Source organism: Microtus pennsylvanicus, chromosome 2, assembly GCF_037038515.1.
Source record: "Microtus pennsylvanicus isolate mMicPen1 chromosome 2, mMicPen1.hap1, whole genome shotgun sequence".
Classification (NCBI taxonomy): domain Eukaryota; kingdom Metazoa; phylum Chordata; class Mammalia; order Rodentia; family Cricetidae; genus Microtus; species Microtus pennsylvanicus.
The window spans coordinates 142,823,526-142,836,272 of NC_134580.1; the positions used below are offsets into that span (position 1 = coordinate 142,823,526).

Consider the following 12,747-nt stretch of genomic DNA (forward strand, 5'->3'; position numbering starts at 1 on the left):
TCTAGTTTCTTTCAGACAGTTCAGAGCAAGCAGAAGTGTGTCTGTCGGCAGCAAAGCCAGGGCAGGAGCGCTGAGGCTTTGTCTAGGCTTGCTGCTTTGGGGTGGTTTCCTTGTAGCAGGACAGGTCTCAGGTCTCACTAGTAGTCCATTCTGGCTTCACATTTACAGTCCACCAGCCTTGCCTCCTGAGTGCTAGGATTCCAGGCACAAGGCCAGCTCAAGGGCTTCAATATTAGGACTTTTCTGGAACCTAGAACAGAATCCATTTGGAGGGATGGACAGGCTGGAGGAAGGTGGCAGATGAGGAGCCCTGTGCTCTTTGTAGGGATGGAAAGAAGACTTTTTGCATTCTTTCTTAGTTTTTTTAAACATATTTGAAACTCCTCCGTCTCTGCACCCAGTACAGGTGGTGTCTGCTTTTGCAGGGCAGTAGGCAGAGCCGCTGCAGGGTTTAAAATGGACCCCAGCTGTGCACACCACCCTGTGTCTATAGCCACACTGAGGGTTGGCCGTGTCTTTCATATGTTTGTACCACAGCAGGGACCTCCTGTACTTTGCAGACAGATGGCACCTTGGTATCACCAAGCCTAGCCTGGGCATCTGTAGCTGCTCCTTTCCTCTCACAGGCTGTAGCCCTCTGTAATTCTGGGGCCCTGCCTTCACTGGCCTCCTTTAAGAATACTGAACATAAATTGGGAAGTGGTGGCACATGTCTTTAATCCCAGCGCTTAGGGAGGCAGAGGCAGGCGGATCTCTGAGTTCAAGGCCAGCCTGATCTGCAGAGTGAATGCCAGGACTAGACAGAGATACCCTGTCTCTGTTTAAAAAAGAATGCTGGACTGTGGAGCAGGTGAGATAGCTCAGTGTACAAAGGCATTTGTCAGTGACCTGCAAGTTGTTTTCTGACCTCCAGATGTGCATGTGACATGTGGCACCCCTCACCCCCAAATATCTGTAAAAATTACTGGATCGTCTAGGAAAGGGCAGAGTGGAAGCAGTGCTGCAGGCCATTCTTTTTGCTCAACTGCAGGGCACCATGGGACAGTTCTACAAGTGGGTGTGGTCCCTAAGGTGAATGAGTGTGTGGCAAACCCATAGGCAGTTGCCACTGGAATGCTGGCTCGTGTACTGTATGGCAATCTGTCTTTGGAGACTTGAATTATCACAGTTTCTTCCAAAGTAACAGTTGCTTGACCCATCCCAGAGGTCCCCCTGAGCGATCCAGACTTGGTGCCAGCCCCCCACACACACACACACACTCACAGGAGCCCTTCCTGAGATGAGATTTAGGGTGCCAGTGCCCCCCCCCACAGGAGCTCTTCCTGAAATTTAGGGTGCCAGTGGTGACTTATAGGCTAAAACGGTTGTGGCCACCTGTGCATGGGTATGGAAGGGACAGAAAGATAAGAGGATTATCCACTACCTAAGAAGGCGGCTAGCCAGGAAGTCACTTGGTGCTCACGTGGGGTCTGTGCAAACAATGTGCCCAGCCTAACCGCAAGTCTCTCTTTTAGAACCAGGAGGCCCGGGAGATCCTGCATTTCCACTACACCACATGGCCTGACTTTGGAGTTCCCGAGTCACCTGCCTCCTTCCTCAATTTCCTTTTCAAAGTCCGAGAGTCGGGCTCCCTCAATCCGGAGCATGGCCCTATTGTGGTGCACTGCAGCGCTGGCATCGGCAGGTCGGGGACCTTCTGTCTGGCTGATACCTGCCTCTTGCTGGTGAGGAGGCTGTGCAAGCCCAGGAAGAAAGGGAGCGTCGTTGAGCCCACCCTGTCGCTATCCACAGACTCTTCTTGGGGGATGCTCTCTTGTAGCCTTTGCCTTCGCCAGTTCCCATGGCAGTGGCTCTGTCCCTTCTAGCTTTGTTCCCAGGGCACTCCCAGTTGTCACGGCAGCCAGCCATCCCAGAATCCCCATAGCTCATGTCTAGAGGGTCCCAGTTTGCTGCATTTTTCTCCCATTTTCTTGAGTCCTTTACCAGCCCTCTGTGACTTTCCTCTGACTGACCCAGTCTTCTTGCCTTGCAGATGGACAAGAGGAAAGACCCTTCTTCTGTGGATATTAAAAAAGTGCTTCTGGAGATGCGCAGGTTTCGCATGGGGCTCATCCAGACGGCCGACCAACTGCGCTTCTCCTACTTGGCTGTGATCGAGGGTGCAAAGTTTATCATGGGCGACTCCTCAGTGCAGGTCAGTGCTGTTCTGCTTAGCACATGTGTGTTGGTGTTGGGGCTCAGTTTGTAGCTGAGGATAGACCATGCAACCTGTGCACATACATCAAGACTTATCTTTGAAAGTAACTCCAGGTGTAAAAGATCCAACTCTGGGGCTGGAGAGATGGCTCAGAGGTTAAGAGCGCTGACTGCTCTTCCAGAGGTCCTGAGTTCAATTCCCAGCAACCACATGGTGGCTCACAGCCATCTGTAGTGAGATCTAGTGTCCTCTTCTGGCCAACAAGCATACAGACAGACAACACTGTATACATAATAAATAAATTAAAAAAAAAAGGTCCAACTCTGTTGAGGACTCCCTTTTGCATGTGCCATTGCTAGAGTCACTAAGTGGGCCGCCCTTCTGCCTGCCAGGTGCCCTGCAGAGCCCTCAGCAGAAGAGCAGGCTTGGTTCCCTAAAGACTGTCCCAGCCCATTGGAAATGGAGGCAGGATGGCAGGAGTCCAAGGCCTGCCTGGCCACCTGAGACCCCACCTCAGAAAGAACAGATTTACCTCCCAGATAATTGCCTAGAACCAAGACCCCCCAGAGCTGCTGCTGAGCTGTTGGCTGCTCACCTGGGGAGACCCAGAACAAGCACTCATGGGCTTCTGTCACTGTTCTCCCAGGATCAGTGGAAGGAGCTCTCTCATGAGGACCTGGAGCCCCCACCCGAGCATGTCCCCCCACCTCCCCGGCCACCCAAACGTATCCTGGAGCCTCACAATGGGAAATGCAAGGAACTCTTCTCCAACCACCAGTGGATGAGCGAGGACACCTGTGAGAACGAAGACAGCCTGGCCAGAGAGGAATGCAGAGACCCCTTAAGTGCTGTGCATAGCATGAGCAGGTGATGGAGGGGCCTCTATCCTGGCAGAAAGTGCCCATTGCCCCTGGGTGTCCCTATGCAGTGACAGGTTATAATGGGATTCCAGTGCCACCTTGTGGTGCTTGTCTGATCTGCTCAGTTTAAACTGGGCAGGTGTTGCAGCTTGCTTGCTCACCCTGGTTGAGCACCCACTGGTAACTGAAGCACTGAGCTGATAGTAGACCTGTGCTGCAGACCCTCCACTTGGAGAAGGGGCGTGTGCACAGCAGTGTGTGGTGGAGTAGGGAGGATAAAGTATGCGCCTGTCGGAAGTAGCACGTGAGCCAGCTCCTGGGGCAACTGTCTCTTTCCTAGAGGGCAGTTTGGAGGTGTGGCACACACGGTCTGGCTCTGAACACAGTGTAGAGAGGCGTGGCTGGCTGCACTCATTCTAGCATCCTTGGTCATAGAAGATAACAGCTACCAGTGTACCAGGACTAAGGAAGCCATGTTTCCCCTGTAACTGGGACATGGACCTGAGCTCATCTTTGGCTACAGCTAGGAGTTTCCATTTCTGATAAAGCACATACATTGGTGGGCTACAGGTGACTTGAATGAAGCCCAGCCCTGGCCATGGGTATTGCCCAAGGTCCCCAAGAGCTAGAAGACAAACAGGCTGCTGTCTGTGCTGACCTTCCCACCCGGTGCAGCATGAATGGCTTGCTTCTCCAGAATTCCTCCTTCGTGGTAACGCCCTTGTCCATCTTTTCGAGGTGAATAACCTGCCTCTTCCCCTCTCCCCAGCGTGAGTCAAGACACTGAAGTTAGAAAACGAGTGGTGGCTGGAGGTCTTCAGGGCGCCCAGGCATCTGCTCCCACCAAGGAAGAGCTGTCCCCAACGGACGAGGAACAAAAGGCACACTGGCCAACTCACTGGAAGCCCCTCCTGGTCAACGTGTGCATGGCCACGGCCCTGGCGACTGGTGCGTACCTCTGCTACCGGGTGTGCTTTCACTGACGGACTGCTGTGAGCGCGAGTGTGCTGGGCACTTCTGCTGCCCAGCTTAGGATTCGGTCTGCGGCGTCTGACCCACTGTTGGGAACAGCTCGCAAGCCTGTGGTGGAACTGGAAGGGCCAGCCCCAGGAGGGGCATCAGTGCACTGGGCTTGGCAGGAGCCCCATGGTCCCAAGAACAGTCTAATCTCAGGGCCTTAACCTGTTGAGGAGAAGTAGAGGAAATGCCAAATACTCTCACTCACTCGCTCTCACCTCACTCCTCCCCTTTCTCTCTCTGTTCGTTTGTTTTTGGAAAAAAAATTACAACACATTGTTGTTTTTAACATTTATAAAGGCAGGTTTTTGTTATTTCTGGGGGAAAAAAAACGCTAGGCACTCATGAGATTCTCTTGTGCCCTTTTGCGTGTGATTAGATTCATGATTTACATCGATTTCCCAAATGGTCAGGATGTAAAGCTCCTGCTGGCTTGGGCACCCCCCCCCCCCCCCCCCGCTGTGTACTCTGAGCTGCCAGGTGTCCTGGAGCCGCCCTGTTGTGAGGAGAGCAGCACAGGCTGCCTCTAAACAGCAAGCCCAGCTCTGCTTTGCTCAGGTGTCCCCGCTGCATTTCCAAACTCACCTGCACCCTCCCCCTCCTTGTGACAGCCATCTTGCTGATATCCCTGCCCTCAACATCCCATCCCTATAAGTGGGTTTCCCTGGGGCCCTGCCTCAGGGTCAAGTTCATCTTAGGTGGCTGCCAGCACTCACCCTGCGGTTTCCATCTCATTTGGGAAGTAAGCACCACTGTGGTAGAACCCACACTGCTGAGGTGCAAGCATGGCTGACAGGAGGAGGAAGGAGCCTTGGTGTCATGGAAGCCACCTCGCAGGACTGTTACCAACCTCTGAAACATTCAGTCCTGTGCCGGTGATCATCCTTGAAGGCATCAGCTGATTTTTGCAAGACTTTTTCCTTAGTGGTGCTTTTCAGAGTCAGGACTCATAAAACACCACCGAGCTTGCCATGGCTGCCTCCAGTGCTGTAGTGGCCAGGCTGTGGGGAGGCATGCGCTTTCATGGGGTTGCTACCCAACAGCACAGCTTGCCCTCCGGCCTCTTGGCCGCAGGCCAAGTGGCCATGCCGGGGAAGGAAAGCCACTAGCCAGCCGAGCGAGCTGCCGGGGAGGCTTGTTCACACAGAGCCACCACCTCCTTCAGCCATGTATCTCCCTTTCTGCTTTATCCTTCCTGGAGTCCCAAGCCCACGATGGTGAGGAGTGCAAGGGAACAGCAGAGCAGAGCACTGGCTCAGGCAGCATGAGGCCCCACACCTCCCTAGAAACCACCCCGCTCTTTATTTATTCACCTTTCCCAAAGGCGTCCTCACTGCGTGAGCACGTCCTTGAGCTGATGATGTAAGGTGTCAGCCTGGCACCTAGGGCTCTGTCAAGTACAGTATCAGATGAGTCCTGGGCTTGAGACTGACGGGAGCCACTGTACAGCCAGAGCTAGGGCCAGGAGCCGGGGCTGTAGGACATTGGGAGCTATTGAGCTTCAGGAACATGGGACAGTGTGGGCATGTGTAAAGGCCCTGTGGCTACTGATGTGATGTGCGAGAATGAGACCTGGGCTTTCTCCCCATGATCTTGTAGATCCCGTTCCCAATCTCCGCTTCCCCTGAGAGTTCGAAAACATGAAGTCTCCTGCCCTGGTGGTACCATGTTCTTGACATGGGGAATTTTGATGCTCACTCAATAGCAGCCCATGTCCAGCCACCTCTGCATACTCTGACCAGATGTGGCCATGGTTGAGTAACTGCCTCTCTGTGGAAGCAGTTCTGTCCAGTGCAGATACTGCCTCACTCCGGCAGGACACCCCAGGCTCGCTGGCCTGCCCTGCCAAGCCCCACCGCACCTCAGACATTCCACGATCACACCTCATTCCCAGGGCCCTTCCACCTCTGGAATCAGTCCCTCCATTCCAAGTTCACGCTCTTCTGGAGCAGGCCAGGATTGGAAGCAAGGGAACAGCGTGGGTGACAGTCCTTAGAACAGCTGCTGTCATCACTGGCCCGGGTCACCTTGCCCAGAGGCGTGTCATTCTTGAGCCTGGTAGAGACTGATGATGGTGCTCATGACTCTTCCTGTGAGGGACACAAGACCTCCACATTGGGTGGCTTTTTTACAATAAGAAGCGAAGGCAGCTGGAAATCCAAACTGCCTCTTGCCAGCATTTCACATTTTGCCTTTCACCCAGAGAAGCCAGCACAGCCACTGGTGGGAATGGTGGTGGCCTTGCCCACAGAGCCTAGGGAGGTGGCACAGCCAGGGTCCAGGCTGGGAGCAGTTGGCAGTGGACTGTACCTGTAGTAGTGGGGTATGTACAGTAGCCTTCTAGGTGGATGTCCTGGAGAACGGGCACGCTCCACCCCGTTGCCTGTGTTGGAGGTAGCAAGCTGCTGTATGCCTTAAACCAATATTTACTCAGCAGGTCATTTTGTTTTTTTTTTTGGATGGCCATAGAATAAACCATTTTTACAAAAATAAAAACGAACAACAACAAAAAAGTTTTCCGATATAGTACCTTTGCAGGTGTGTGGGGTGGTGCATGCCCCGGTGGGGGTGTCTCAGGGTCTTCTGTGACCTCACAGAACTGTCGGACTGCACCATTTCCAACTTGCCGAATCACTAATGGGTCTTCATTTTAGTTGCAACAATAAATGTTTTTAAAGAACATAGATGTGTTCTGTTTCTTTACCTGACAGACCTGAGCCAGGATGGGCAGCCATCTATCCGTCCCTGACAGCATGAGGTAGATGTCTGCCCTGCAGGGTTAGCGTGCTCTGGGTTGCGAGTGCTAGTGGCTGGCCAGCCTGCCTTCACTTGGGACCTCCATACTGTTCTTTCAGGAACCCGCTCTTTGGCACACATTGCAGTACTTGAACAAGGCCCACAGGCATCACTAGAGTCCCTGTTTCAGGCTCCACACCACACCTCGGCCAGCTGCCTGTCACACACCATGGTCATCCCTTCTCAGGACATCCATAATGCCACATTTGATGTATACATGACAGAGATTGAAATGAGACCCAAAAGTTCGTGTACAAGACTCAGCATATAGGGTCCCCAAGTGACTGTTTCAGTTCAGACTTTGCGATGACAGATGTGGTAGAAAGCACAGCCCTACCTTTAAAGCCACCACAAGAGGCAGAGAGATCTGTGTGTTCAAGGCCAGCCTGATCTACAAAGCAAATTCCAGAACAGCCAGGGCTACACAGAGAAACTCTGTCTCACCGCCTCCCCCCCCCCCAAAAAAAAGCAGAGCTCTGTACCTCTCAGTTTCACAATTTCTTGTGCAGTAAGTGGTCCCCGCTATGATCCTGGCACCCCAGAACCATGGAAGTGCTGTGCCCACTGTCCCAGCGGAAAGCTTCAGGTATGGGACAAACCCCATCAGGTAAAGGCTTGCAAAGGCCTGGGGTATTCTCAAAGTGTCCCCAGAGGAGGGCAGTCTGCCATGAGCATGGGAATCAAGTGCAGCGAGGATCCCCTTTGGGTTCTACAGAGTCCTGTGGTTTCTGCCACCCTCTCCCGCCTGGCTGTACAGACACAACCTTATCTACGTGGGCAGTACGGTAAACCATACACTACAGAGGTTTTAATTGAGATTTTAGAGAATGAACATGAATGAGACAAATAAATACCAAGATAAGTCAGCACACGTGGTCCAGCTAACTAAATGGGGTTGTCTAAGTCAGCCCTGAGAGCCACTCGGCCCCTCATGGACATCTCAGATGCCCAGTTTCAAGTGTTTTACCCACTCAAGTAGGAAACCCATCGTGTGCCTCCGTAGTCACCTCAATGAAAACCTCACCTCATCTCTGGCTTCTGAAGCAATTCATCTAACGGGCAGCAGGTTGGCATGCGTCAGAGGTGGGCCTGACCACTGGCTAGCTGTCACAGGGTGTGCAGGGAGCTCGCATTCCATGCATGTCTGTCTTGAACCCTTGATCCTCAGCCAGCACCAGCTGCCCCTGACACTGTACCCCAGGAAGGCAAGACAAGCAAAAACAGCATTTGGGGTAGGCCACATCCTTGGAGGTCCCACATACCCCTTCTTCCTGCTCTGGGAGTACAGCACTGTGCCCTTGGGCTGGGTGCTGACACAGCTCACACTTGTGAGGGAGTGCCTGGGGTGCTCAGTTCAAAACTCGCCCTATGGAAGCCGGGAAGTGTCAAGGAAGAAAGGTGCTGGATTGGAGCTCGGTGGTCACAGCTTAGAAAATTGTGATTTCAAAATCTGCTTCCTGGTAGAGTTCTTGTTCTGACTGGAGCTTGTCCATCTTCTCAAAAGCTAAGCGGCCCTCCTCACCTGGAACACAAAGACATCCATCACCAGCTCGTCACCACCTCGGTGTTCTGCTTCCAGGTCTTGGTGTCTCTAGAGGGGCAGGACAGTAGTCGGTGGGGGTCCCTTGCCCCTACTGTTGACTGAACCATCCACACCTGAAACAGCCTTCTATGCCGGAGGTCTCCTGAGCACTGGCCTGACTTTGCCTCTGCCCACCGCTTGCCAAGGACCATAAACTAAGTGGGAGAGGGGGAATTACACCTTAGCTGTCAACCTACTATGAGGGGACCCTGCACTACTGAGCAGGGGCTGCAAAGCACAGGTAGCCTGCAGCCAGGTCCCTAGCATCCCTGGAACCCCACTGTGCTGCCCAGGGTGGGGGTGGGGAGGCTTTGGCTGCGCTTTACCAAATGATAATGTTGCTTCCCGTGCTGCCACCCGCACGGCCTCCAGGTCCGACCGACACAGGCTGGCGATTTGTTCAATGCTTTCAATACCCTATGAGGTCAGGAAGAAGAAGATTTGTTAGGCAGCAGATAGACCGCACTGCATCATCCCTGCACGCCAACCCTGGTGTTCCTGGGGGGCCTGTCCTTCTCTAGAGACCTCCAGGCTTCCACACCCCAGTGCAGGCCAGCAAGCAAGGCCACCATCAGCTTGTCTGTCGACATCATCTAATACACCCTGACTGTCCTGTACTCTGGAGACCCAGGGCCTGATTGCCACACATCCACAGACACCGCTCCCATGCAACCTTTGACCCCTTCACCCTTAGCAGGGATCCTCCTGTTGGGGCAGTGCTGAGTGAGTGGGGGCAGTGGGTTTCCTCTACACTGAGCCAACTCGCATGTACAAGTAGGCAACAAGGTTAGACAAGGCGGATCCCCAGCACGGATGGAGGTGACCTAACAAGGTCCCCTTCACCTCGACCATGGGAGTGCAGGGACGGTGGGGAAGGCATGGCTCACAGGCTCGGAAGCTGTCCTGTGTCATCCGGCCCAGGATGAGCTGGAGCCCAGTGTGGCTTTTTATAAAACCTTATTTACAAAAATGCTCGTAGTGGCATTTATGAGACGGTCTCACTATGAAGCCCAGGCTGGCCCCGGGTCATGGGGATGTGCCCCCATACCTGGCTTTTTCCCCTCGATGCATGAAAACTGCATTTTTCTGTGGTTGAGTGCACATGTACGCTCCCCTGCACACACGATGTGAACAAAGTTAGAATTTACAGGTGCCATCCACACCATGTTTTGAGATGAGGCCTCTCCTAGCCTGGAGCTCACAAGTAAACTATGCTGGCTGGCTAGTCCCAGAATCCCCTGCTTCTACCTCCCGTGCACTGGAATGACAGGTGGGGGCCACCATTCGGAGCTTTTCTGTGGGGATTCCACTCAGTCCCTCGTGCTTGTGGGCACGTAGCCCTTGGCTCGTGTAAAGTTATGTTTCGTAGCAAAGTTCAGGGTACACATGTCCCTGCAAGCAAGAAGGATATGTGCCAGAGGTGGCCAGCTGTTCCTGCTGAGGTCGAGGGTGACTGGGCAGCTTTCCCATTCCTGTACCTTGTCTTTTTCTCATTCACAAGAATTTATCATGTTACAACCTGTGGAGCTGGGCAGGGAGTTCCTTGGTGTGGGACCTCTGCTGTTGGAGTCTAGGGGGGCTGGCTGTTACTAGGGTGTCAGTTGCTACTGGTATACCCTCTCCTACACACACACACACACACACACACACACACACACACACACACACACACACACACACACACACACGCTGTTCCAGTGAAAGTGTTTTGAAGCTGCTGCTGCTGCTCCAGCCCTCACCATGGGTGGCCTCCTGTCAGTCACTAGGGAAGACGGGACTCACCCCAAGCTGCTGCAGCGCCATGCACGCTGCCTGCTGGAGCTTGGTGTCACTGTCGTTTAAGGCATTGGTGTAGTACAGCAGAGCCTGGGGGAGAACACCAGGATTAGACAGAGGTCAAGGGCAAGCAGGTCCCCAGCTGCTTCAGTGACCCAAACTCAGCCCTTTGTCAGGAGGAGGGCTAACCCCAGACGGAACACTAGCTGGTTAGTAAGTGAATTCCACAAAACTTTTTTGGCTTTGATTTTTCAAGACAGGGTTTCTCTGTGTGGCCCTGGCTGTCCTGGAACTCACTCTGTAGATCAGTCTGGCCTCAAACTCAGAGACCTGCCTGCCTCTGCTTCCCATGTGTTGGGATTAAAGGCATGTGTAATCATGCCCAGCTCCACCTGAATTTGAACCTGCAACCCATGTTGTGGAGGGAGAAAACTGCCTCCTTCAGGTTGCCCTCTGACCTCCAGACTCAGGATGTGGCGCATACACTCACAATGAATGAATGAACAAACAAACAAATATTAAAATTTTAAAGACAGCCCTCAGAAAGATGCTTTGCAGGTCTGAGAGACCAAGCCCAGGCTGTGACTTGGTGCTGGGTATATTCTTCAACCTGTGGGTCTCAACCCATCTGGGGGGGGTCACATATTAGATATTCATATTATAACTCATAATAGTAGCAAAATTACAGTTATGAAGTTAACAATGAAATAACTTTATGGTTGGGGGTCACCACAACATGAGGAACCGTATTAAAGGGGAGCAGTGTTAGTAAGGTTGGGAACCACTGTCCTAGTGACTCCAGCCACACTTCAGCCTTCTTAAAGCACTTGACCTCAAATCTGGTAAGTGTAGCCCCCATCACCCACTTTATACTCTTTTTTAAAAAGATTTATTTATTAATTATGTCTACAGTGTTCTGTCTGCCTGTATGCTGCCCCAGGTCTCATTACAGATGGCTGTGAGCCACCATGTGGTTGCTGGGAATTGAACTCAGGACCTCTGGAAGAGCAGTCAGTGCTTTTAACCTCTGAGCCATCTCTCCAGCCCCTCCCACCTTATACTCCTGCACACCCAGCCAGAATGCCCATGCGTGCACCACACCTTTTCCCGGAAACGCCTATTCCTGGCTGCACTAGCCATGCGTGATCTGGCAGCCCTGCACAGCCTCGGCGGTCCATCCAGCTGCAGAAAGGCCCAAGCCTGAAGAGTCTGGGGCAGGGGCTGCAGCTGGCCCAGGCATTTCCCGTGCAGCTTCCTCAAGCCCTTGGCTGGACTCGCACCGTGCAGCTCCTCAGTGAGAGTAACTGAAAAGGAAGGGGAGGCCGGTACCATGAGCTGCCCTAGCCGCAGGGGCAGCTCCACGGCAGAGGGAGCATCGCCACATCCCGACAGACGCTTCTACAAACGGATCTGACATGCCCCTGAAAAATGAACAGAGCCACTGGCCAGGCTGGGCGTGTGGTACACACCTGTAATCCCAGCACTTGGGAGGCTGAGGCAGGAGGATGGTGAGTTTGAAGACAGGCTAGGCTACATAGGGAGACTCTGACTCAGAAAGAAACCAGACGGGCAGACTTTGCGGCTCCCATCTCCTCTCCCTGGGGCTGCTCTAGGTTGTTCACCTCCCACTTTTGGTTCTGACAGCTATAGGGAGAGCTGCATGCATCTGGTTTGTGGCCCAAGCCAGAAGGGACAAAGCCCCCAGGGTGGGCTGTAACTTGCTTCCAGGTCATCGCCATGGCCAGGCCCTACCTTCCTTGGTGAGCTGGATGAGGTGTTTCTCCAGGTCAGAGACACTCTGCCGCTGAAGGTAGCTGTGGAACTGGAACCAGGTGACCATCTGCTCTTCCTGGAGCCCCGCTGTGGTCAATAGCCCACCACAGCCGACTACCTGCTCCAGGAGCCTGCGACACACTGGCAGAGGGAAGGGCCCTGAGAGGAGCTGCACAGCCTCCTCTAACAACCCTTCAAGGTTTGGTGGGAGGCACAGGGATTCGCAGCCTGCTTTCCCAGGGGGCAGGACAGTGGGGATGTGCATGGAAATATACAGGGCCCGAACTGTGAAGACGCCCCCAGTTGTAGCACCACCATTTCCTGGAGAAAGTGGCAAGCAAGAAGGACTCTACCTATTTCAAGCTGGCCAGGGTACTTCCCTCGGACTCGATGTAGGAACATCTTCTTGAGCTGGCTGAGGAGTGTGGAAGCAGGGCAAGCCAGGACGCTGCCAGGCTGGGTACATCCTTGCCACAATGCCAGGCCACCCTTCCTGTGAGGAGTCTGTGGGATGACTGAGAGCGAGTAGCTGCTCAGCAGCCTGGCGGGAGCAGCCACAGGCACCAGAAACCCCTTCACCAGGACCCGAAGCTGGAAGTGAGGGCAGGAGACCCAATACAGGGACCTCCTCTCAGGCCCGTGTTGCTCCAGTCACCTTCCTTGTCCCCACTCATAATGTCAGCCACTCACAGCCACCCCGATGAACTAGGAAGCTGGACTCCCCAGAGAGGTCCGCAGGGGTAGAC

The 12,747-nt window shown here is 53.6% G+C and overlaps 2 protein-coding genes across 3 annotated transcripts in view; one reads left to right on the forward strand and one right to left on the reverse strand.

Annotated features, from left to right (window-relative positions):
• The window catches only part of Ptpn1 (protein tyrosine phosphatase non-receptor type 1), a 47,011-nt gene extending 40,257 nt beyond the window's left edge, over positions 1-6,754 (forward strand). Inside the window, exons 6-9 of the mRNA XM_075963145.1 lie at positions 1,515-1,724; positions 2,033-2,194; positions 2,844-3,064; positions 3,827-6,754. Of these exons, the coding sequence (XP_075819260.1) occupies positions 1,515-1,724; positions 2,033-2,194; positions 2,844-3,064; positions 3,827-4,040 (807 nt within the window). The 3' untranslated portion in view covers positions 4,041-6,754. The remainder of the gene's footprint in view (positions 1-1,514; positions 1,725-2,032; positions 2,195-2,843; positions 3,065-3,826) is intronic.
• Positions 6,755-7,652: 898 nt separating this feature from the next.
• Ripor3 (RIPOR family member 3) overlaps positions 7,653-12,747 on the reverse strand; it is a 67,152-nt gene continuing 62,057 nt past the window's right edge. Inside the window, exons 17-22 of one of the 2 annotated variants that reach the window (XM_075963146.1) lie at positions 12,355-12,516; positions 11,981-12,142; positions 11,330-11,532; positions 10,235-10,318; positions 8,779-8,869; positions 7,653-8,392 (exon numbers count right to left, since the gene is read on the reverse strand). In XM_075963146.1, the coding sequence (XP_075819261.1) occupies positions 8,298-8,392; positions 8,779-8,869; positions 10,235-10,318; positions 11,330-11,532; positions 11,981-12,142; positions 12,355-12,516 (797 nt within the window). In that variant the 3' untranslated portion in view covers positions 7,653-8,297. The remainder of the gene's footprint in view (positions 8,393-8,778; positions 8,870-10,234; positions 10,319-11,329; positions 11,533-11,980; positions 12,143-12,354; positions 12,517-12,747) is intronic. The other variant, XM_075963147.1, reaches the window with a different exon arrangement.